At 50.0% G+C, this 23,730-nt stretch overlaps 1 protein-coding gene across 3 annotated transcripts in view; it reads left to right on the top strand.

Annotated features, from left to right (window-relative positions):
• Window positions 1-23,730, top strand: part of creb3l2 (cAMP responsive element binding protein 3-like 2) — a 143,005-nt gene that overhangs the window by 90,528 nt on the left and 28,747 nt on the right. For all 3 annotated transcript variants that reach the window (XM_086008602.1, XM_086008601.1, XM_086008603.1), the window contains 3 exons: window positions 467-535; window positions 16,145-16,244; window positions 19,103-19,229. In XM_086008602.1, the coding sequence (XP_085864728.1) occupies window positions 467-535; window positions 16,145-16,244; window positions 19,103-19,229 (296 nt within the window). The remainder of the gene's footprint in view (window positions 1-466; window positions 536-16,144; window positions 16,245-19,102; window positions 19,230-23,730) is intronic.

Genomic DNA, 23,730 nt, shown 5'->3' with positions numbered 1-23,730 from the left:
GAAGATGAGCAGCAATCTTCTATTTCTAGGGCCACTTCCTTAAATACCCTATGATGTAGATTATCAGGCCCTGGGGATTTATCGGCCTTCAATCCCATCAATTTCCCTAACACCATTTCCCTACAAATACTGATTTCATTCAATTCCTCCCTCTCATTAGACCCTATGTTCCCCGACATCTCTGGGAGGTTATTTGTGTCCTCCTTTGTGAAGACAGAACCAAAGTATGTATTTAATTGGTTGCCATTTCTTTGTTCCCTATTATAAATTCCCCTGATTGTTCCCCATTATAAATTCCCCTGATTCTGAACAAGAGTTGCTTTCTCTGTGATAGTGAACTGATTAAATTATTATTTGCCATCTCCCTCCTGGATAGTAGAATAAATTAGATAGAACAGTCAATCCCACTCCTAAATAGTAAGATTGATAGTATTTTTCATCATTGTCCCACTTTTTTTCTTACCAGGGTGGAATCCTGTTCCAATGAAAACAGTGAGCTCCGTAAAAAGGTGGAAAATCTGGAAAAGGCAAACAGGTAATAGTGCTGCCACGTGTTTGTGTCTTGCTTTATAGTCATTTGCTGCATATTGTAAGTCGACGACAGAGGATGGGACAACCTCGGGTCTGGACTGGAGGCGACAGAAGTTGAACAGTTTCCCGTTTGTTCTGTAAATTAGCTCCACTCCAGCGGGGAGCTTACTGAGGGTGAGATGGAGCATTGCAGCAAGGAAGACCTAGAAGCGCGTTGGTGCGATGATACAGCCTTGCTTGACCCCGGTCCGTACATGAATTGGGTCTGTGGTGGAACCGTTGGTCAGGATCACGGCTTGCATGTCGCCGTGAAGCAGGCGGAGGATGGTGACAAACTTTTGAGGGCAGCTGAATTTGAGGAGGACACTCCATAATCCCTCACGGTTGACAGTGTCGAAGGCCTTTGTGAGATCAAAAAAGGCTATGTACAGTGGTTGGTGCTGTTCCCTACATTTCTCTTGTAATTGACGTGTGGTGAAGATCATGTCCATTGTGCCCCTTAGTGGGCGGAATCCGCATTGCGACTCTTTGAGGAGCTCTTCAGCCACTGGGAGAAGGCGATTGAGGAGGATTCTTGTGATGACTTTCCCTGTGGCAGACAGCAGGGAAACTCCTCTGTAATTACCGCAATCGGACTTGTCACCTTTCTTAAAGATGGTCACAATTACGCCGTCTCTGAGATCCCCGGTGTGCTCTCCTCCTTCCAGATAAGAGAACAACATCTCTCAAGCCAACATCCCCAGCATCGAAGTTTTGACCACGCTTGATCAGCTCCGATGGACAGGTCACATAGTCCGCATGCCCGATACGAGACTCCCAGAACAAACGCTCTACTCGGAGCTCTGACACGGCAAGAGAGCCCCAGGTGGGCAGAGGAAACGCTTCAAGGACACCCTCAAAGCCTCCGTAAAAAAGTGCAACATCCCCACTGACACCTGGGAATCCCTGGCCCAAGACCGCACAAAGTGGAGGAGAAGCATCCGGGAAGGCACCGAACACCTCGAGTCTTTTCGCCGGGAGCAAGCGCAAGGAGCGCACGTCAACCCAAGCACCCCACCCACCCGCCGTCTGCCCCACCTGTGACAGAGACTGTAGGTCCCGCATTGGACTCATCAGTCACCTGAGAACTTATTTTTAATGTGGAAGCAAGTCCTCCTTGGTTCCGAGGGACTGTCTAAGAAGAGGATGTCATTTGCTCCCTTATTGCAGACTAATCAACACTTGATCCAGAGGTCATTCCCACCGTTCCCTCTGAGGAGAACGACTACGCGCCCGCGCACTAATCCTCGAGCTGCCGCACAGTTGAATTGAAATATCGGACAGCAGCTGGAGCGGGGTAACGGCCCGATAAAAACACCAACGGATTTGCAAGCGCACCCGATCCCCTTCTGTGTATGTGGGGTTTTGTCGAATCCACGCAAGCGCAGTACCCCACCGTTGCGGCCTACAACAAGATGACTGGATCCGTTTGGGTGGCTGGGGGGGGAGGCCAAGGATCGAAAGCGGAGAGAGAGACGGGGGGGGGGGGGGAGAGAGAGAGACTGGGGGGGAGAGAGAGAGAGAGACTGGGGGGGAGAGAGAGAGACTGGGGGGGGGAGAGAGAGAGACTGGGGGGGGAGAGAGAGACTGAGGCGGGGGGGGAGAGACGGGGGGTGGGGAGAGAGACTTGGGGGGGGGGCGGAGAGAGACTGGGGGGGGGAGAGAGAGAGAGAGACTGGGGGGGGAGAGAGAGACTGGGGGGGTGGAGAGAGAGAGAGAGACTGGGGGGGTGGAGAGAGAGAGAGAGACTGGGGGAGAGAGAGAGACTGGGGGGGAGGGGAGAGAGAGAGAGACGGGGGGGGAGAGAGAGAGACGGAGGGGGGAGAGAGAGACTGGGGGTGGGGGGAGAGAGAGAGAGACTGGGGGGGGAAAGCGAGAGAGACGGGGGGGGAGAGAGAGAGAGAGACTGGGGGGAGAGAGAGAGACTGGGGGGGGAGAGAGAGACTGGGGGGGTGGAGAGAGACTGGGGGGGTGGAGAGAGAGAGGCGGGGGGGAGAGAGACTTGGGGGGGGGGGGAGAGAGAGAGACTGGGGGGGAGAGAGAGAGAGAGACTGGGGGGGAGAGAGAGAGAGAGACTGGGGGGGAGAGAGAGAGACTGGGGGGGGGGGAGAGAGAGAGACTGGGGGGGGAGAGAGAGACTGAGGCGGGGGGGGAGAGACGGGGGGTGGGGAGAGAGACTTGGGGGGGGGGCGGAGAGAGACTGGGGGGGGAGAGAGAGAGAGAGACTGGGGGGGGGAGAGAGAGACTGGGGGGGTGGAGAGAGAGAGAGAGACTGGGGGTGGGGGGAGAGAGAGAGAGACTGGGGGGGGAAAGCGAGAGAGACTGGGGGGGAGAGAGAGAGAGAGACTGGGGGGGGAGAGAGAGAGACTGGGGGGAGAGAGAGAGACTGGGGGGGGAGAGAGAGACTGGGGGGGTGGAGAGAGACTGGGGGGGGGGGGAGAGAGAGAGACTGGGGGGGAGAGAGAGAGAGAGACTGGGGGGGAGAGAGAGAGAGAGACTGGGGGGGAGAGAGAGAGACTGGGGGGGGGAGAGAGAGAGACTGGGGGGGGAGAGAGAGACTGAGGCGGGGGGGGAGAGACGGGGGGTGGGGAGAGAGACTTGGGGGGGGGGGGGCGGAGAGAGACTGGGGGGGGAGAGAGAGAGAGAGACTGGGGGGGGGAGAGAGAGACTGGGGGGGTGGAGAGAGAGAGAGAGACTGGGGGGGTGGAGAGAGAGAGAGAGACTGGGGGAGAGAGAGAGACTGGGGGGGAGGGGAGAGAGAGAGAGACGGAGGGGGGAGAGAGAGAGAGACTGGGGGTGGGGGGAGAGAGAGAGAGACTGGGGGGGGAAAGCGAGAGAGACTGGGGGGGAGAGAGAGAGAGAGACTGGGGGGGGAGAGAGAGAGACTGGGGGGAGAGAGAGAGACTGGGGGGGGAGAGAGAGACTGGGGGGGTGGAGAGAGACTGGGGGGGTGGAGAGAGAGAGGCGGGGGGGAGAGAGACTTGGGGGGGGGCGGAGAGAGACTGGGGGGGGAGAGAGAGAGAGACTGGGGGGGGGAGAGAGAGACTGGGGGGGGAGAGAGAGAGACTGGGGGGGTGGAGAGAGACTGGGGGGGGAGAGAGACTGGGGGGGTGGAGAGAGAGAGAGAGACTGGGGGAGAGAGAGAGACTGGGGGGGAGGGGAGAGAGAGAGACGGGGGGGGAGAGAGAGAGAGACGGAGGGGGGAGAGAGAGACTGGGGGTGGGGGGAGAGAGAGAGAGACTGGGGGGGGAAAGCGAGAGAGACTGGGGGGGAGAGAGAGAGAGAGACTGGGGGGGGGGGAGAGAGAGACTGGGGGGGGGGAGAGAGAGAGAGACTGGGGGGGGAGAGAGAGAGAGACTGGGGGGGGGGAGAGAGAGAGAGACTGGGGGGGGGGGGAGAGAGAGACTGGGGGGGTGGAGAGAGAGAGGCGGGGGGGGGGGGAGAGAGACTGGGGGGGTGGAGAGAGAGAGGCGGGGGGGTGGAGAGAGAGACTGAGGCGGGGGGGAGAGACGGGGGGGGTGGGGAGAGAGAGAGACTGGGGCGGGGGAGAGAGAGAGACGGGCGGGGGGAGAGACAAGAGAGAGATGGGGGCAGAGGGGGAGAGAGATGGGGGCAGAGGGGGAGAGAGATGGGGGCAGAGGGGGCGAGAGAGACGGGTGCAGAGGGAGAGAGAGACGGGGCAGGGGCAATTCAATTCAATTTTTATTTGTCATATATGCAGCAAACGTGTACTGCATAATGAAATGTTGATTTTTACGAGTCCTCCCAACATTGGAATAAATATGGCATAGCACTGATAAAAATACTAAAAAATACAGTAATAATAAATAAAAACAACAATAATAAATAATAATAAATTATTCGTTCATGAGTCTTATGGCCTGGGGGTAGAAGCTGTTTCGAAACCTGCTGGTACAAGACCGTATGCTTCGGTATCTCTTACCGGACGGGAGCAGGGCGAAGAGATTGTGGCTGGGAGGGCTCGTGTCTTTAATAATGATTCTCAGGGCCTTCCCCCGGCACCTCTCGGGGTAAATATCCTGGACAGCAGGTAGTTTAATTCCTATAATAATAATAATAATAATAATAATTCAACTTTATTGTCATTGTACAATGCACAACGAAATGGGATCTTGCAAGCTCCCATGAGTCCAGTACAAATTACATTAACAAGTATGTTGTGCAGCTTTCACCACCATCTGTAGAGCCTTGCGGTCTGTGGTGGTGCCGTTGCTATACCAGGTAGTGATGCAGCCGGACAGGATACTCTCGATCGTGCACCGGTCGAAGTTGGTGAGAATCTGGGAGGCCATTCCAAATTTCTTCAGTCTCCTGAGGAAGAACAGGCATTGTCATGCCTTCTTGGTTACGACGTCGATGTGAAGGGACCAGAGGGGGAGAGAGACGGGCAGAGGGAGAACAAGACTGGGACAGGGGCAGAGGGGGAGAGAGACTAGGATACAGGGACAGAGGGAGATGGGGAGAGGGAGACGGAGAGAGAGAGAGAGCCAGGGACAGAGGGAGACAAGGACAGGGAGACTGGTAAATTCCAGTTAATTTTTGCCAAGTGTTGTCCCCTTTTTGAAAGAGTTTATCAGGATTATTTAAATGATGTTATGAGAGGGGGAAAAGTTTGTGCCCCCGTTTGTACCTCAGAGTCTGTGAGAGACGGAGGGAACGGCAGCAGAAAAAGAGGAAACAACTTCTCCAAAACTGATCCCAACTCATCACCAAGGCTGGGGATAAATAACCTCACCGCCTTCTTAGGAAGTTTAACCACTTTATTCACTTTCTTATTTGAGCTCCGTTTGGAATTAGAGTTTATTTTATTGTATGTTTAACAACAGTGTTGAAGAGGGAAAGAGAAACTTGGAGCAACTTCTTCTGTCAAAGCTACAATGAGACTTGAAAGAATTTAAAGATTTTTAATGAACTTTTCACAAATATTGTGTGATAAAAACACTTTTTCCCCTAAGTTTCAAATATGATTTTGGAAGAAACAAGCAAAAATCAATTTTCCCCTCATCTAAACAAGTTTCAACCAGGTCTTGAAGTCCAAACGCTTTTAAAGAGGCTCTGAATTGCTTCAAAAGTTTTAAAATTGAAATTAAAATTCTCAATATTTGATCTTGAACGATCGACTGAAGTGAGTAGAAAGAAAGAAAGACTTGCATTTATATAGCGCCTTTCACGACCACCGGACGTCACAAAGCGCTTTACAGCCAATGAAGTACTTTTGAAGTGGAGTCTCGATTGTAATGTGAGAAACGCAGCAGCCAATTTGCGCACAGCAAGCTCCCACAAACAGCAGTGTGATAATGACCAGATAATCTGTTTTTATTATATGTTGAGTGAGGGATAAATATCGGCCAGGACACCAGGGACTCCCCTGCTCTTCAAAATAGTGTCATGGGATCTTTTACGTTCACCTGAGAGAGCAGACGGGGTCTCAGTTTAACGTCTCACCCGAAAGACGGCACCTCTGACAGTGCAGCACTCCCTCAGCACTGCACTGGAGTGTCAGCCTAACTTTATGTGCTCAAGTCCTTGTAGTGGGACTTGAACCCACAACCTTCTGACTCGGAGGCGAGTGTGCTACCGACTGAGCCACAGCAGACACTATGCAGTAATGCAATATTGCCACCCCACCATCTCAAATCATGAGACAATCGGACAAGGTTCTATGCAAGTTTAACCTGCGTTGCTACTTTTAATGATTTGTGAATCTATACCCCCTAGATCCCTTTCTACCTCTACCCCATTTAGACTCTTATTTTCCAAGGATTAGGTAGCCTCCTTACTTCTCCTACCAAAATGCACCACCTCACACTTATCTATTATTGAAATTCCTTTGTCATTTACATGCCCATTCTGCAAGTTTGTTTATGGTAGAATTAATTAAAAGCTTTTAGTTCGTCATGTACAAACTCTATTTAAAAAAAATACTTGTCAGAAATGACTGGGATATAAAAGAACTGCATAATAACACTTCAGAAACATCACTCAGTTACATGATTATGTATCAACAATCCAAAAGTCCAAGGTGAGCTGAAAGAGGCCTATCTATTCGTGCAATTTGTATTAATTTTAAAGTTTTCAACGTATTAGCCCATCCCTCATGTCACTATAGCAGTGGCTGCACAAGCAGCAGGAGCAGCGGCTTTCCTATGGTGCTGACGTGCTGTACGTCCACGTAAGTGATTAGAATATTAATCACAATGCAACCAGACAACCAACAAATATAAAGTGCTGCAGTTCTTTAGTTCACAGTATTAAAAAGAATTGAACAAAAACAGGTATCCGTATTTTCAACTTCAATCACTTCCATTAATAAACGTTGCCTTCTTGAACCAGCGCACTCCCCATGTAACATGTCAGACATGCAGCACTTATTCACAAGTGCAGAAAAACACATACACAATTTGCGTCACCGAATTAAAAACAAAAAGCAGGAAAAGCTATGATTTAACAGAAATAAACATTCATCTTTCTTCCAATCAGATTGACTTGGAAACTAATATGGTGACGTAAAGATGTTAATTTACGAATTTCGCTTCTAATGTTTTTCTCTGAAACATTCCCCACATATTAATCCCTGTTCTTAACTTGAAAAGTGTTGAATTATTTTAGGTACTTCGCAATTAAATAGCGGGAAAGAAACTTCATTGTACTCTCAAATCGAAATTGTTTAATCGAAGTATTTTCTGTGTCTTTCTCAATAAACAAATAGTGGTTTCTTCTAAAGTAGCTTCTTGCAATTTTTATACATCATTACATAACTCTTATTTCTATTAACACTCCACTAAATGTTTAAGAGAAAATCTATATTTACATTATTCCTGGGACTTGTTCGGACTATAGAACGACAGACAAAATTTAATGGTTTGTGTTTTTCCCCTTTTTTGGTTCTCTTCCCAAACGTCTTAATGATTTTTTAAAAGTCAATAAAAAGTAATATGTAACTCCTACAAATCCTCCCCTCAATAGCATGGTTGCATGTTTGTGTAAAGCTATTTGATTCAGTGTCAGCTGTGGCTCAGTTGGTCGCATACTCGCCTTTGAGTCTAGAAGGTTATGGATTCAAGTCCCACTCCAGGGACTTGAGCACATAAAGCTAGGCTGACACTCCAGTGCAGTGCTGAGGGAGTGCTGCACTGTCGGAGGTGCTGTCTTTCGGATGAGACGTTAAACCGAGGCCCTGTCTGCTCTCTCAGGTGGACGTAAAAGATCCCATGACACTATTTCGAAACACAGCAGGGGAGTTATCCCTCAACCAACATAACAAAAACAGATTATCTGGACCTTGCTGTGCACAAATTGGCTGCCCCGTTTCCCACATTACAACAGTGACTCCACTTCAAAAGTACTTCACTGGCTGTAAAGGCGCGATAGAAATGCAAGCCTTCCTTCCGTATATGCTTTTAAGTGGTTGTAAAAGTTGTTGTTGTAACTAGTTATTGTTATAAAATTTGCTCACTGACAAAAAGGTCGTGCTCAAAGGAGTTTGTGGCCCGATCAGTACAAATAACATTAGAGGGAACATTGGTCATTACGGTTCTAAGCTGATTCCTGAAATACAAGTTCCGAGTTTAATCCAAAACAGATTCTGTGGTGGTTTCATGGTCGATCAGATTGAGCATTGTGTAAATGCTGACTGCTCTGATTTTCACTTCTTACTGCTTGTATATAGATAGATATTGGGGATCTGACATAATTTGATGGTGTTGAGATACCGCGGCAAACGTGGGAGTCGAGACCAGAGCTATTGAAAACACAACTGCTTTATTCCATCCACATGTCAAAACAGGAACTAGAAAAGCCCGCGCATCCACTTAAATACTTCCCAGACAGGAAGTGCTCCCGGCAGCCTGTCCCTGCGGGAAACAAGTTGCTGGAGGAAAGGGCCCCCGGCTGGGGGCTTCTGCTTAGACTGTCTGTGCCGCCGTGAGCGGATTATGTCCAGTGGTGGCGTGTCGCCACAGAGCTCCCCCCAGAATCCGCTTAGGAGGAGTGGACGAGTCGTGACGGTGGTCTAATGGTTCTGCCGCAGCGGCTCTGAGTGGTTGCCGGTCTGGTTGGTTGGGTCGGGCGGTTCGCCACCGGCTGTGCTGGCTTGCCGGGGGGACGGCCTCTAGTTGGAGGCTGGGCCACGGGGACCTGTTCCCCTGGTTCTGTGTGTGCTGGTTTGAGCCGGTCGATGGAGACTGTGTCGACCCTGTCACCGAGTCGCAGCTTGAAGACCTTGTCCCCGGTTTGTAGTACCTCATACGGTCTGTCGTACGGGGGTCGCAGGGGCCCGCGGTGCGCGTCGTGTCGCACGAAGACGAAGTGCGCCTGCTGTAAATTTGGCGGGACGTGAGGTGCGAGTTCGCCGTGTCGGTTGACCGGAAGTGGGGCGAACTGCTGAGCGGAAGAGAAAGAGTCGAGCCGCTGCTGTTCGGCCGACCAAGGCTTGGTAGGCTCCGGAAGGAATTCGCCTGGGACGCGCAGCGGTTGTCCGTAGACTAACTCCGCTGCCGAGGACTGGAGGTCTTCCTTGACCGCGGTGCGTAGGCCGAGTAGCACCCACGGTAGGCGGTCAGTCCAGGTACTGTCCTGCAGGCCGGCGCGGAGTGAGGCCTTGAGTGACCTGTGGAAGCGTTCACAAAGTCCGTTGGCCTGCGGGTGGTACGCCGTGGTGCGGTGGAGCGTCACCCCGAGGTTGCGTGCTGTGGCCGTCCAGAGTTCGGAGGTGAACTGGGCGCCTCTGTCGGAGGTTATGTCGGCCGGTACGCCAAACCTCGCAACCCAGGTGTTAACGAACGCCCTGGCGATGTCGGCTGTGGTGGTGGAGGTCAGCGGCACTGCCTCAGGCCAGCGTGTGTAGCGGTCGACCATCGTGAGGAGATAAGTTTGGCCTTGCGATGGCGGCAGGGGACCGACTATGTCGACGTGTACGTGGTCGAAGCGGCGGCTGGGTACCTCGAAGTCTCCCAGGGGTGCTTTGGTGTGCAGCTGTACCTTAGCCCATTGGCAGGCGAGGCAGGAGGTGGCCCAAGTCCGAACATCTCTGCTGAGGCTGCGCCAGACGAAGCGCTTGGAGAGGAGTTTGACGGATGCGCGGGAACCCGGGTGAGAGAGCCCGTGGAGCGCGTCGAAGACGCGGCGGCGCCAGGTCTCGGGGACGACCGGCCTGGGTTGGCCGAGTGAGACGTCGCACGTGACTGCCGTGGCTTCGGGCCCGTGCGCGACCTTGGCTAGGCGTAGCCCTGGCAGGCTGGTAGCCGCCGAGAGGAGGTCTGGGTCCGTGAGCTGGGCCGCTGCTAGTTGTGCGTAGTCGACCGCGAGGTAATTCGCACAGACGGCGGGACGGGAAAGGCAGTCGGCGACCACGTTGTCTCTACCGGAGACGTGCTGAATGTCCGTAGTAAACTCGGAGACGGCCGCGAGCTGGCGTTGCTGCCTAGCGGACCAGGGTTCGGTGTGCTTGGCCATCGCGTATGTGAGTGGCTTGTGGTCCACATACGCGGTGAAGGGGCGGCCTTCCAGGAGGAACCTGAAATGGTGGACCGACAGGTGGAGTGCGAGAAGCTCGCGGTCGAAAGTGGAGTATTTGACCTCCGGGGGGCGCAGTTGGCGGCTGTAGAAAGCAAGTGGCTGCCACGTGCCATTGACCCACTGCTCGAACACGGCCCCGACCGCGTGGTCGGAGGCGTCGGTGGTGAGCGCGACCCGAGCATCGGCCCTCGGGTGCGCGAGCAGAGTGGCGTCGGCGAGCGCGTTTTTGGTGGCGTCGAAGGCGGCTGCCGTGTCAGTGGTCCAGGCTACGTCCATCTTGCCGGATTTTCCTTGGAGGGAGTCGTATAGGGGCTTCATGAGGGCTGCGGCTCTGGGGATGAACCTGTTGTAGAAGTTCACCATCCCGAGGAACTCCTGGAGGCCCTTGATGGTTGTGGGGCGGGGGAATTGCTGGACGGCCTGCACCTTGTTGGGCAGGGGGACGGCCCCAGCAGGGGTGATGTGGTGACCGAGAAAATCGATCTCGGTTAGGCCGAATTGGCACTTCGCCGGGCTGAGGATGAGCCCGTGTTGGGCTAGGTGCCCGAACAGGATGCGAAGGTGTTCGAGGTGTTCCTGTTTGGAGGAGCTGGCCACGAGAATGTCGTCTAGATAGACGAATAGGAAGTTCAGGTCCCGGAGGACTGAGTCCATAAGGCGCTGGAAAGCCTGTGCTGCATTCTTGAGGCCGAAGGGCATCCTCAGGAACTCGAACAGGCCGAATGGGGTGATGACGGCCGTTTTGGGGATGTCCGCGGGGTGTACGGGGACTTGGTGGTAACCGCGCACCAGGTCGACTTTGGAAAAGACGGTTCGTCCGGCCAGTCGGGCCGAGAAGTCCTGGATGTGTGGCACCGGGTATCGATCGGGGGTGGTGGCGTCGTTGAGGCGGCGGTAGTCCCCACAAGGGCGCCAGCCTCCGCCGGGCTTGGGGGCGATGTGGAGGGGCAAGGCCCAAGGGCTGCTGGAGCGGCGGATGATGCCGAGTTGTTCCATGTTGGTGAACTCGGCCCGCGCGATTTCCAGCTTGGCCGGGTTGAGTCTGCGGGCGTGGGCAGAAACTGGGGGGCCGGTGGTGGGGATATAGTGTTCCACACCGTGCTTGGCGACTTTGGCCGAAAAGGTCGGGTTAGTGAGGGCGGGAAACTCAGCTAGGAGTGCCGAGTAGTCGTCCGTGGCTCTGGCGAGGCAGTAGGTCGTCAGGCCGGCCGAACGGGCCGGGGTAAAGGCGCCGGGGATGGGGGCCATAGTGTTGATGTCGACGAGGCGGTGCCTCGGAATGTCGACAAGGAGGCCGTGGGCGCGTAGGAAGTCGGCGCCGATGAGTGGGCAGAGGACCTTGGCTGTGAGGAACTCCCAGCGGTAGCGGCGGCCCGCGAGGTCGAGCGTGACCATGCGGGTGCCATATGTGCGGATGTCAGAGCCGTTGGCTGCAGCCAGTGTGATACCCCGTGTGCCGCGTTGGATCTCGAGGACGGAGGCGGGGGTGATGCTGTGCTGGGCCCCTGTGTTGCACAGAAATCGGCGGTTGGTTCTGTCGTCAGTGACGTACAGTAGGGGCTCCTTCTGCCCCGCGGCCATCGCGGGGGCCGGTGTGGGGGGGGGTTTGAAGGTACACGGTGGTGTGCAGCGTTGAGCCCTAGCGCCAAAACGGGTGTGGTAGTAGCAGTGACCCGGAGTGGTCGGGCGGTCGGGCCTAGCGGCCCGGGAAGACCGCGTGGTCGTTGCCGTGAGGTCGGGCGCGACGTCGCGAGCGGCCTGTGCAGAGAGCAGCCGGTCGGCCTTTTCGGCTATATCATTCAGGTCCGTGGAGTCAGACTCCACAATGAGCGGGCGGATGCTGGCAGGGAGCTGCCGAATGAAAAGCGTGCGAAAAAGGGCGCCGGGATTTTTGTCGTCTGAGAGGGACGGCATGTGGGAAAGCAGGTCTGATGGTGAAGCGTCACCAAGGCCGGGGAGGTCCAGGAGTTGGCAGTGGCGCTGGTAAGAGGACGTTTGAAATTTTTTAAGTAGCGCAGCCTTCAGATGTTCGTACTTGCCATCCGTTGGTGGATTCTGCAGCGCTGCCCAAACCTTGGGGACTGTAGCGTAGGTGAGCGAGGCGACAAGGTAGTCGTACTTCGTGGCGTCGACTGTAATGCCTTTCAGCCGGAATCTGGACTCCGCTTGAACGAACCAGGCTTCGGCGAGGTTCTCCCAAAAGTCTGGTAATTTAACCGTGACTGCGTTTGTATCCGCCATGCTAGCTTAGGATTCGTCCTGAGCGTCGGGGTCACCAGTGTTGAGATACCGCGGCAAACGTGGGAGTCGAGACCAGAGCTATTGAAAACACAACTGCTTTATTCCATCCACATGTCAAAACAGGAACTAGAAAAGCCCGCGCATCCACTTAAACACTTCCCAGACAGGAAGTGCTCCCGGCAGCCTGTCCCTGCGGGAAACAAGTTGCTGGAGGAAGGGCCCCCGGCTGGGGGCTTCTGCTTAGACTGTCTGTGCCGCCGTGAGCGGATTATGTCCAGTGGTGGCGTGTCGCCACAATGGCTTCTTTATCTGTTCAGCCTCCCCATAAAAATAGTTTGTCAACAAAGTGGGGGAATCATGGGGCACTGCCCCATTAAGAGTTTACATCCTTAAACTTGGAGCTGTGAGACCTACATGGCATTGTATTTTCAAATCCATGATTTAGAATTGCAGCTCAATTCTTTTCCTCTCATTATTGGCAAATGTTTGGTTTATTGCTGCAGACCAGCAAGAATTTCAACACCGTTTGTTCATTTCTAGTGATTTTATAGTCTTAACAGTTGACAGATCATTGATGTATGTTGATGCTAATGATCAGATTAGAGCCTTACATACTGCTGCATGTCCTTTCCAAAAACCCAGATTAATATCCATGTTTATTCCCAATATTGCACAACTTTCTGAACTGCATGGTCCATATTCTGAAAAAAGTGCTTATTGTGAACACTTGAAATACTGGACTCTTATAAGAAAAGAATGGAATCACTCAGTCCTCTACACTAGTCCATGAAAGTGTTCCAGATCAGTATAGAACATCACAGGCAGTGCAAGAACAATGTTTAATCTAGAATACAGGCCGAGGTATTTCACGTTGACTCAGTGACAGGATGGAAACATCAAGGTCATCTGTATTTTCCACAAGTTCCTGTGGCAAAATTGAGAGGTTCCATATTGTTTTAGGCCTTCTGTAAAGAAGCCTTTATCTAATACAGGTCCAGTTGTCCAGAATTAAGAAGCCTATCTGAACAGAGAAGCATTCACTCGGTGTTTGTTGAGGAGGCCATACAAGTGAATGATAGGTATCTCCAGGTATTGAGGTTACCTTTTGATGGATCTATTTGTATTACTAGATAATCACAAACTCTGATGTTTCTGCTCAAGGGCTGAGCTGATGTCGGTGCGGAGGCTTGGCATGCCTTTTGGAAATGGATGTTTCTATATGAGCGTTCTTCCTTTCTCAGAAACCTGAAGGGTAGAAGCAAGGATGTCATTGCTGATGATTACTGGCCTCACTGAATATGGTCCTTAGACATCCTACAGTTGAAAAACATCCATTAATTAGCTCTATAGTATTAACTGGAAAACATTTGGTAAATAGTGCTCCTGTCAAAAGATTAGCCCACCCTCCTGTTACATGTCAAGATTTCTTTCTGGCTTTTAAATTTTAGATCACCGTCGTTAGTGAGTCCCAATTCACTATGTTTTAGAGAGTGTGTTCACTAGTCTTGATATAAGAACATAAGACGTAGGAGCAGGAGTAGGCCATACGGCCCCTCGGGCCTGCTCCGCCATTCAATAGGATCATGGCTGATCCGAATCTAGACTCAAGTCCACTTCCCTGCCCTCTCCCCGTAACCCCTAATTCCCTTATCTGCTAGGAAACTGTCTATCTCCGTTTTAAATTTATTTAATGTTGCAGCTTCCACAGCTCTCTGGGGTAGCAAATTCCATAGATTTACTACCCTCTGAGTGAAGAAGTTTCTCCTCATCTCAGTTTTGAAAGGGCAGCCCCTTATTCTAAGATTATGCCCCCTAGTTCTAGTCTCACCCATCAGTGGAAACATCCTCACTGCATCCACCCGATCAAGCCCCCTCACAATCTTTTATGTTTCGATAAGATCGCCTCTCATTCTTCTGAACTCCAATGAGTAGAGTCCCAATGAGTAGATAATATCTAGATAATGTGCCCCAGATAATGAATAGAACTACTTTTCCATATTTTTAGCTACTGGAATTGATGACTAACAGAGCATCACAACTTCAAACTTACCCTGTGGTTTTCTTCCCTACAAGTGATCGAATCAATGAATCTTACAGCATAGAAGGCTATTTGGCCCATCCTGCCTGTGCTGGCTCTTTGAAAAAGTTATCTAATTAGTCCCACTCCTCTGCTCTTTCCTCATAGCCCTACAAATTTTTCCTTTTCAAGTATATATCCAATTCCCTTTTGAAAGTCACTATCGAATCTGCTTCCATCACCCTTTCAAGTAGTGCATTCCAGATCATAACTTGCTGCGTAAAATAATTTCTCCTCCCGCCTCCCTGCACCCCCTGGATTTTTTGTCAATTGTTTTAAATCTGTGTCCTCTGGTTATTGACCCTCCTGCCAGTGGAAACGTTCCTCCTTAACTACTCTATCAAAACCCTTCATAATTTTGAACACTTATATAAAATCTCCGCTTAACCTTCTCTGCTCTAAGGAGAACAATCCCAGCTTCTCTTGTCTCTTCGAAAAATTGAATCCCCCTCATCCCTGGTACCATTCTAGCAAATCTCTGCACCCTCTCCAAGGCATTGACATCCTTCTTAAAGTGTGGTGCCCAGATTGGACACAATATTCCAGCTGAGGCCTAACTAGTGTTTTATAAAGGTTTAGTATAACTTCCTTGCTTTTTCTACTCTATGCCTCTCTTTATAAAGCCAAGGACCCTGTATGCTTTTTTAACAGCCTTTTCAACTTGTCCTGCCACCTTCAAAGGTCTATTACTATTTAGGAATCTCCCAAACCTAGATTGCTAGATCCCATTGCACTTGTCTCTCCAAGCCACTCTGGAGCTGGGTTCAGAATCCAAATTAAATAACTAGATATATTTAAAGACATGTTAAATGGTCAAACGTATAAGCACAAACCTATGTACAGTGACAACAGTAAACTACCAGGGCCTTTAAATCTATAATCTTCTCCAGTAACAGTCAATGCAGAGACTCTCTTAACCAACAGTCTGTAACATGCTTTTTATGGTTTAATCTTTCTCAGTCTTTCAGACCAAAGGCTTAAATGTCCAATTAACCTTTGATCTGCCAGGAATGCATATTAATAGTTTATGGTGCCATTTCCAGTTTGAATGATCCATAGCTGGGTGCTTTTCTTACTGCCAGTCAACACCTTCGCTCAGTTAACATTAACACGGTCTGAAAGACAAAGGCTGCCTTCTGAGAGCCAGGCACATTGAGCAGGGTGGCCATTTTAGACCTCCCCAACTTCAGCTTTTAAACTTATACAGAGCACAGTGTTTTAATTTATATTTCCATATAAAGCTAGTTCTGCCTCAGTCTATCTATATACAGTGACAATTAAAGGAACTTGTTACAGACCATATCAAATGCCCAAAACTCTGTCACGTCCATATTGCCGTTCTGAATGACAAAATGTAATTTTCTGTCAGTTTTAATTTTGGATTAACATTTGAATTTATGCATCCTTAGTCTGACTCTGTTGGTCTCCTCCAGTGCTGCCATCTGTCACCTTAATATTAACGTGATGCCTGTCTGTCAGCTTTGTCTAACATGAAACTGGCACAGAGTTCCCCACCCTCCAAGAAGAAAGCTACCTGTCTACCTAGCTTGGAAAAGCATTGGCATTGTTCATGTGGATGTCCACATCTTGTTTTTCTGTGTTCCCAGAAGGTTAATTTTGAAGGAGAAATCTAAGTTGGAAAAATAATTTCTGTATGGTTATAGTACACAAAGCTTCACTGGCATTGTCTAATAGAGTGACAAATATTTTATTTATTAGGTCCTTGCTCCAGCAGCTCCAGGGACTCCAGGTTCTGGTGGCAGGGAAGGTGCCCAGACCCTGCAAGATGGCCAGCACACAAACCAGCACATGCCTGATGGTAAAGACAAAGATTGTTCTGCTCTCAGTATACTGAATTAAAGCAAAGCATTGAAGATTCTCCTTCATTCTGATTTTCCACCTGAGAGTAACGCTAGGTCACAGGGAGAATTGTGGAAGGGATGCTCCTTTAAGACATTTTAAGCATCAGAATTTTGGTGTCCCTTTCTCCCTCTGATGTATAAAGTTAATTTGCCTCCTGAATTATTGGAGTTTTTCCCAGCTGCTGGCTCTGTCCACATCTTTGCTGTTTCCCAGTTCAGCGAATAGTCTTCTCTTCATTTTGTGCTTTTTATGGGAAAACAAGATGTTATTTGGTTCTTTGCACAGCACTAAGTGTCAGAGGGCTTTCCCTGTACTTGGTGTCCATTGCTGGTGTCTGTCCTGTCTTTCTCAGAAGCATGACATGGCCACCACTAGTGTCTACGCTTTCTTTACTTTACAATTTGTGGAGCCATCTCACAAGGTGAGAATCAATGCTAAAGCACTGTATTATCACTCGGGATAATTCTGTGGGTTCAGTGTTTGGTTTTGCATCCCCAAATCCCCAATTATTGGTATCCCATTTCAACAGTACTGGGTGCCTAGCTCTTCCAGGTCCATTTAATGGGCCAACACTACCTAATGTAGCATAAATACAGGAATAGTTTTCCTAACATTCTTCCACAAAATAATGTCCAAATTTCCACTTATCTCAGGACTAGTTAATCCTTCTTCCCCCACCTCCCATCAGCCTGCTCGTTAAAGTTTACAGCAGTATTTTTATATTATCAGATTCATTCTTTCTTTACAAATGTAAACTTAGTGCTTTCATAATTTGCCTGGGTCAATTTTGTCATTTTCGCTCATAATTTGGAAAATTGCATTAACTTAAAATCTCTTTTCCAAAGAAAACAATTGCAACTTTTTTTTACCTTTTTCTTATAACTATTTTCTCAAAGACATTTATCATTCCTGTGATTAGGTGGCAAAACCTGCACACAGTACTCCAGATAGGGTCTGACCAATGCTTTATACAACAATACAGCCTCTTTAGATTTGAACTATATCCATCTGTTAATGTTACCTAATTGCTTTTTTCACTGTACAGGAAACTTTGTGATATCCGGGACCGGCGTGTTGCCGATTTATCAAAACTGCCGGACATACAAAGTTAATGTTGAAGCATACGGAGGTTTTCATCTCCGTATCTGACAACAAACACTGTTGCTTAGCAACAGCTTCTAAAGAGTCGGCTGCAGCTGCAAGCGTCTCTAGCTGAAGCTGTTGCTATGGCTACAAACCTTGCAGTGGCTGACTGGGGGGGGGAAAAAAGAACAAGATCTAAAAAAAAAAACTTACAGAAAACGGCTCCTGATTTTTGCCGTTAGATCGAGTATTCCGGACATACAACTTCCGGATAAACCAAAGTTTCCTGTACCATGCACTCCACAGTTAGAATCATAGAATCATACAGCAAAGAAGGAGGTCATTCGGCCCATTGTGCCTGTGCCAGTTCTTTGAAAGAGCTGTTCAATTAGTCCCACTCCCCTGCTCTTTCCTCATAGCCCTGCAGATTTTGTCTTTTCAAGTATATATTCAATTCCCTTTTGAAAATTACTACTGAATCTGCTCCCATCACCCTTTCAGGCAGTGCATTCCAGATTAGAACAGCTTGCTGCGTAAAAACATTTCTCCTCAACTCCCCGCTGGTTCTTTCACCAATTTCCTTCAATCTGTGTCCTCTGGTTACCAACCCTCCTGCCAGTAGAAACAGTTTCTCCTTATTTACCTATCAAAACTGCTCATAATTTGGAACACTTCTATTAAATCTCCCCTTAACCTTCTCTGCTCTAAGGAGAACAATCCCAGCTTCTCTAGTCTCTCCACATAACTGAAGTCCCTCATCCTTGGCACCATTCTAGTAAATCAAATAACTTCCCTTAGAATCACAGAACATCTCCAGTATCAGAGAGGACATTCTTTGATCCCGTTGGTCAATGTTAGATTTGAACCTGGGTCCTGAAGTGAAAGGAAAGTATATTAACCCACTGTGACAGTCCAACTGAGAACTCAGTTTTATTGATTTATCCACTGTAACACCTAGATTGCTTTCCTGATCAGAATTCTGCATCACTGTTTCATTTAACACACTCTCGATTTTATTTTGTCCCTTGCTTTTTATAATAATTATTTCATGCTTATCCACATTGAGATGCATTTGCCCTGTTATCTAAAAGATCTATATCCTGCTAAATCTGGTTGCATTTGTTCCCAGTTATTTATGTTGCCACCCATTTTGGTGGTATCTACAACCCTGGAGATTATGCCCTTGAGTCATTTTTTTGTCAATATTTATAATGGGAAGACGCTATGATAGCATTGCCAGTCATGCTGTAGTTGCAAGCCTCTGGCTAGCAGATGGTGCTGTGCCATGAGTTGGTCCACCCACCATTTTGTTTTTCCATCTGATATTCACGTGATTTTAAAACATTTTTAGGTGTTTAGGCACTGCCCCATTTCATAACCTTATTGATGGTCGGGCTCAAGCTCACCATCTACTGATGTAACTACAGCCTTCTCTTCATAATTTGAAGTAATTTTTTGTGCTAAGAAGTATCCAACAACTTGAATTAAGCAATGTTAATAACAGTGGAAATTTAGTTCTCAAAAAATGTTGACTCATCAGATAATTTGGGTGACTTTGAATTAATAGACTGTAATACCACATCTAGCAAATACAGCAGTTCAAACCTGTTCTGTGCTTACAAGTGTCCTTTTTTAAAAGCAGTAAGTTCACTGAAATTCCTCAGTTCAGTCATCAAGATTAATGCATCTTTTCTCTGTGATAATTCCAAACCTTTGATTTTCTTGTTGCAGATCATGGTGCTGTGTTTTGCCATTGCATTGGGGAGTTTCAGCAACAGATTTGACCCGTTCTCATCCTCTGTGACAAAAACAGTCCTACCTGTCCAGGATTCCACACACGAGTCATATGCAGCCACTGGTAAGTAAGAGACAGTAAACCTGTAGAAGAGGACTGTAGAATCCATTGACATGTGCTGTTTGATTTGTGATGGAGTGGAGTTTTCTTAATATCCTAAGTAGGAATTGATAGCGGCCTTATTAGCAGTTCTCCTTTTATAAGCTGGTATTTACTTAGATGATCCATGCCTTTACTCACTAAACCATTGGGGACTCGGCACAGACCAGGGATCAGTGCCTTTACTCACTAAACCATTGGGGACTCGGCACAGACCGGGGATCAGTGCCTTTACTCACTAAACCACTGGGGACTCGGCACAGACCAGGGATCAGTGCCTTTACTCACTAAACCATTGGGGACTCGGCACAGACCAGGGATCGGTGCCTTTACTCACTAAATCATTGGGGACTCGGCACAGACCAGGGATCAGTGCCTTTACTCACTAAACCACTGGGGACTCGGCACAGACCGGGGATCAGTGCCTTTACTCACTAAACCACTGGGGACTCTGCACAGACCGGGGATCAGTGCCTTTACTCACTAAACCACTGGGGACTCGGCACAGACCGGGGATCAGTGCCTTTACTCACTAAACCACTGGGGACTCGGCACAGACCAGGGATCAGTGCCTTTACTCACTAAACCATTGGGGACTCGGCACAGACCGGGGATCAGTGCCTTTACTCACTAAACCACTGGGGACTCGGCACAGACCAGGGATCAGTGCCTTTACTCACTAAACCATTGGGGACTCGGCACAGACCAGGGATCAGTGCCTTTACTCACTAAACCATTGGGGACTCGGCACAGACCGGGGATCGGTGCCTTTACTCACTAAACCATTGGGGACTCGGCACAGACCAGGGATCAGTGCCTTTACTCACTAAACCATTGGGGACTCGGCACAGACCAGGGATCAGTGCCTTTACTCACTAAACCATTGGGGACTCGGCACAGACCAGGGATCAGTGCCTTTACTCACTAAACCATTGGGGACTCAGCACAGACCGGGGATCAGTGCCTTTACTCACTAAACCATTGGGGACTCGGCACAGACCGGGGATCAGTGCCTTTACTCACTAAACCATTGGGGACTCGGCACAGACCGGGGATCAGTGCCTTTACTCACTAAACCATTGGGGATTCGGCACAGACCGGGGATCAGTGCCTTTACTCACTAAACCACTGGGGACTCGGCACAGACCGGGGATCAGTGCTGATATACCTATCAATTCGTCCAATGAAAAGCGACGAGTTAAGAAAGTAACTATAGGTTTTTATTGACTAAATAACAGAGCCCACCCTCGTGGGTGATCGGATCCAAGAAGGAGGAATACCAGCCAGTCGACCACCTTTATACCTGGGCAGGTAGGTGGAGCCATGGGCGGAGTCGGCAGTGGTCAGCCCAGGTATAGCAGCGTGACAAGAGGCGACCTCGTACAGTGATACAACAATGTGAACAGTGATAACTATAGGGAAACGATCTAACAGTGATAACTATAGTGTAACGATAGTGAACGGTAAAAGTGGTTTACCACAAGTGCCTTTACTCACTAAACCATTGGGGACTCGGCACAGACCGGGGATCAGTGCCTTTACTCACTAAACCACTGGGGACTCCGCACAGACCAGGAATCAGTGCCTTTACTCACTAAACCATTGGGGACTCGGCACAGACCAGGGATCAGTGCCTTTACTCACTAAACCATTGGGGACTCGGCACAGACCGGGGATCGGTGCCTTTACTCACTAAACCATTGGGGACTCGGCACAGACCAGGGATCAGTGCCTTTACTCACTAAACCATTGGGGACTCGGCACAGACCAGGGATCAGTGCCTTTACTCACTAAACCATTGGGGACTCGGCACAGACCAGGGATCAGTGCCTTTACTCACTAAACCATTGGGGACTCAGCACAGACCGGGGATCAGTGCCTTTACTCACTAAACCATTGGGGACTCGGCACAGACCGGGGATCAGTGCCTTTACTCACTAAACCATTGGGGACTCGGCACAGACCGGGGATCAGTGCCTTTACTCACTAAACCATTGGGGATTCGGCACAGACCGGGGATCAGTGCCTTTACTCACTAAACCACTGGGGACTCGGCACAGACCGGGGATCAGTGCTGATATACCTATCAATTCGTCCAATGAAAAGCGACGAGTTAAGAAAGTAACTATAGGTTTTTATTGACTAAATAACAGAGCCCACCCTCGTGGGTGATCGGATCCAAGAAGGAGGAATACCAGCCAGTCGACCACCTTTATACCTGGGCAGGTAGGTGGAGCCATGGGCGGAGTCGGCAGTGGTCAGCCCAGGTATAGCAGCGTGACAAGAGGCGACCTCGTACAGTGATACAACAATGTGAACAGTGATAACTATAGGGAAACGATCTAACAGTGATAACTATAGTGTAACGATAGTGAACGGTAAAAGTGGTTTACCACAAGTGCCTTTACTCACTAAACCATTGGGGACTCGGCACAGACCGGGGATCAGTGCCTTTACTCACTAAACCACTGGGGACTCCGCACAGACCAGGAATCAGTGCCTTTACTCACTAAACCATTGGGGACTCGGCACAGACCGGGGATCAGTGCCTTTACTCACTAAACCACTGGGGACTCAGCACAGACCAGGGATCAGTGCCTTTACTCACTAAACCACTGGGGACTCGGCACAGACCAGGGATCGGTGCCTTTACTCACTAAACCATTGGGGACTCGGCACAGACCGGGGATCAGTGCCTTTACTCACTAAACCACTGGGGACTCGGCACAGACCAGGGATCAGTGCCTTTACTCACTAAATCATTCCTCACCACCCACATCCCCTTACCCCCTTCCATCAAAACTTCTTGCTGCATCTATCCCTTGGAAAAAAACTCCCCCCCCCCCCCCAACCACTGTATTTACAGCTGCACTTTCAAACTGCCTTAGAGCAGAGAAGGTTAAGAGGAGATTTTATAGAGCTGGTCAAATTTATGAAGGTTTTTGATAGAGTAGATAGGGAGAAACGGTTCCCAGCAAAACGTTTCGGGGGGAAAATTCGGTTGCTTTGTGTGGTAAACCACTTTATCGTTACACTATAGTTATCACTGTTGTATTGTTATCACCGTTGTATCACGATACGAGGTCGCCTCTTGTCGCGCTGTTATACCTGGGCTGACCACCTCCGACTCCGCCCATGGCTCCACCTACCTGCCCAGGTATAAAGGTAGTCGACTGGCTGGTATTCCTCCTTGTTGGACCCGATCACCCACGAGGGTGGGCTCTGTTATTTAGTCAATAAAAACCTTTAGTTACGTTCCTAACTCGTCGCCTTTTATTGGACGAATTGATAGGTATATCAATTTTATTGACTAAATTTTAAAGATGTCTACTACTGGCCAGCCAGAAGCCCTCCCAGAAGCACAGCCACACCAGCCGGCTTGGCTGCAAGCCCTCAAACCACCGTACCTGGATCTAAACCCACAGGCAGCAAACGCAGCCCTCAACTTCAAACACTGGCTGGACTGCTTCGAATCCTACCTGGAAGAATCCGGCGCCCCGCAGAGATCCAAACTAAGACTTCTGAACGCCCAAGCGAGCCCGAGAGTATACGCACTCATACAGGACACGACTACGTACGAGGCCGCTATCAACCTACTGAAACAGCAGTACCGCAGCCCGGTAAATTACATGTACACCAGGCACCTCCTAAGATCCCGCCCGCAACAGCCAGGAGAGTCTGTAGCTGAATTTTTACGGGCGCTAAGAGCACTCGGCAGGAACTGTGACTTTAAAGCGGTGACGGCTGTTGAAAATACGGAAGATAATATCCGCGATGCCTTTGTGAAAGGCCTACGGTCCGACTACTCACGGCAAAGACTGCTTGAAGCTAAAGACCTCGACCTGGACAAAGCTGAAGCCCTCGCTCTCTCCCTGGAGGTGGCCCATCAGGACCAGGAGGCGTTTTCCAGGTACTGCTCACGACCCTGGGACTCGGGCCCGACCCCTACCGCAATACCCTTCGCAGCGCCGCCCCCGGGACCTACCTCAGCGTCGGCGTCCCGGACCCGACCGGGCCCGCCACCCCCGGTACCGGCTCCGACATCGGGCACCCGCGATCGGGCCGCCGGCTGCTTCTTTTGCGGCCAGGAGAAGCACCCGAGGTCGCGCTGCCCAGCCAGGAACTCTACCTGCACAACCTGCAGGAAGAAAGGCCATTTCTCTAAGGCCTGCAGGAGCGGATCTTCAGAGGCCAGCAGTGCCTCATGCGAACTGTGGGGGCGGCCATCTTCTTTCACGGCAACTGAGGCCAGTATCCCCACACGTGAGTCATGGGGGCGGCCATCTTTGATCAAGGCAACCGACCCCAATAGTGCCTCATGTGAGTTATGGGGGCAGCCATCTTCTCCGCCATTTTGTCCTACCTCGTGGGAGACGCCATTTTACCCACCACGCCCGACTGCCACCGGGCCCCCGGACCCGACGACCGCCTCGCCCGCAGACGACAACGACTCGCTTACCTACAC

This window comes from Somniosus microcephalus, chromosome 16, assembly GCF_052327205.1.
Source record: "Somniosus microcephalus isolate GS21.2 chromosome 16, FLI_Smic_1.0, whole genome shotgun sequence".
Classification (NCBI taxonomy): Eukaryota; Metazoa; Chordata; class Chondrichthyes; order Squaliformes; family Somniosidae; genus Somniosus; species Somniosus microcephalus.
This window is presented reverse-complemented; position numbering and strand designations above follow the sequence as displayed.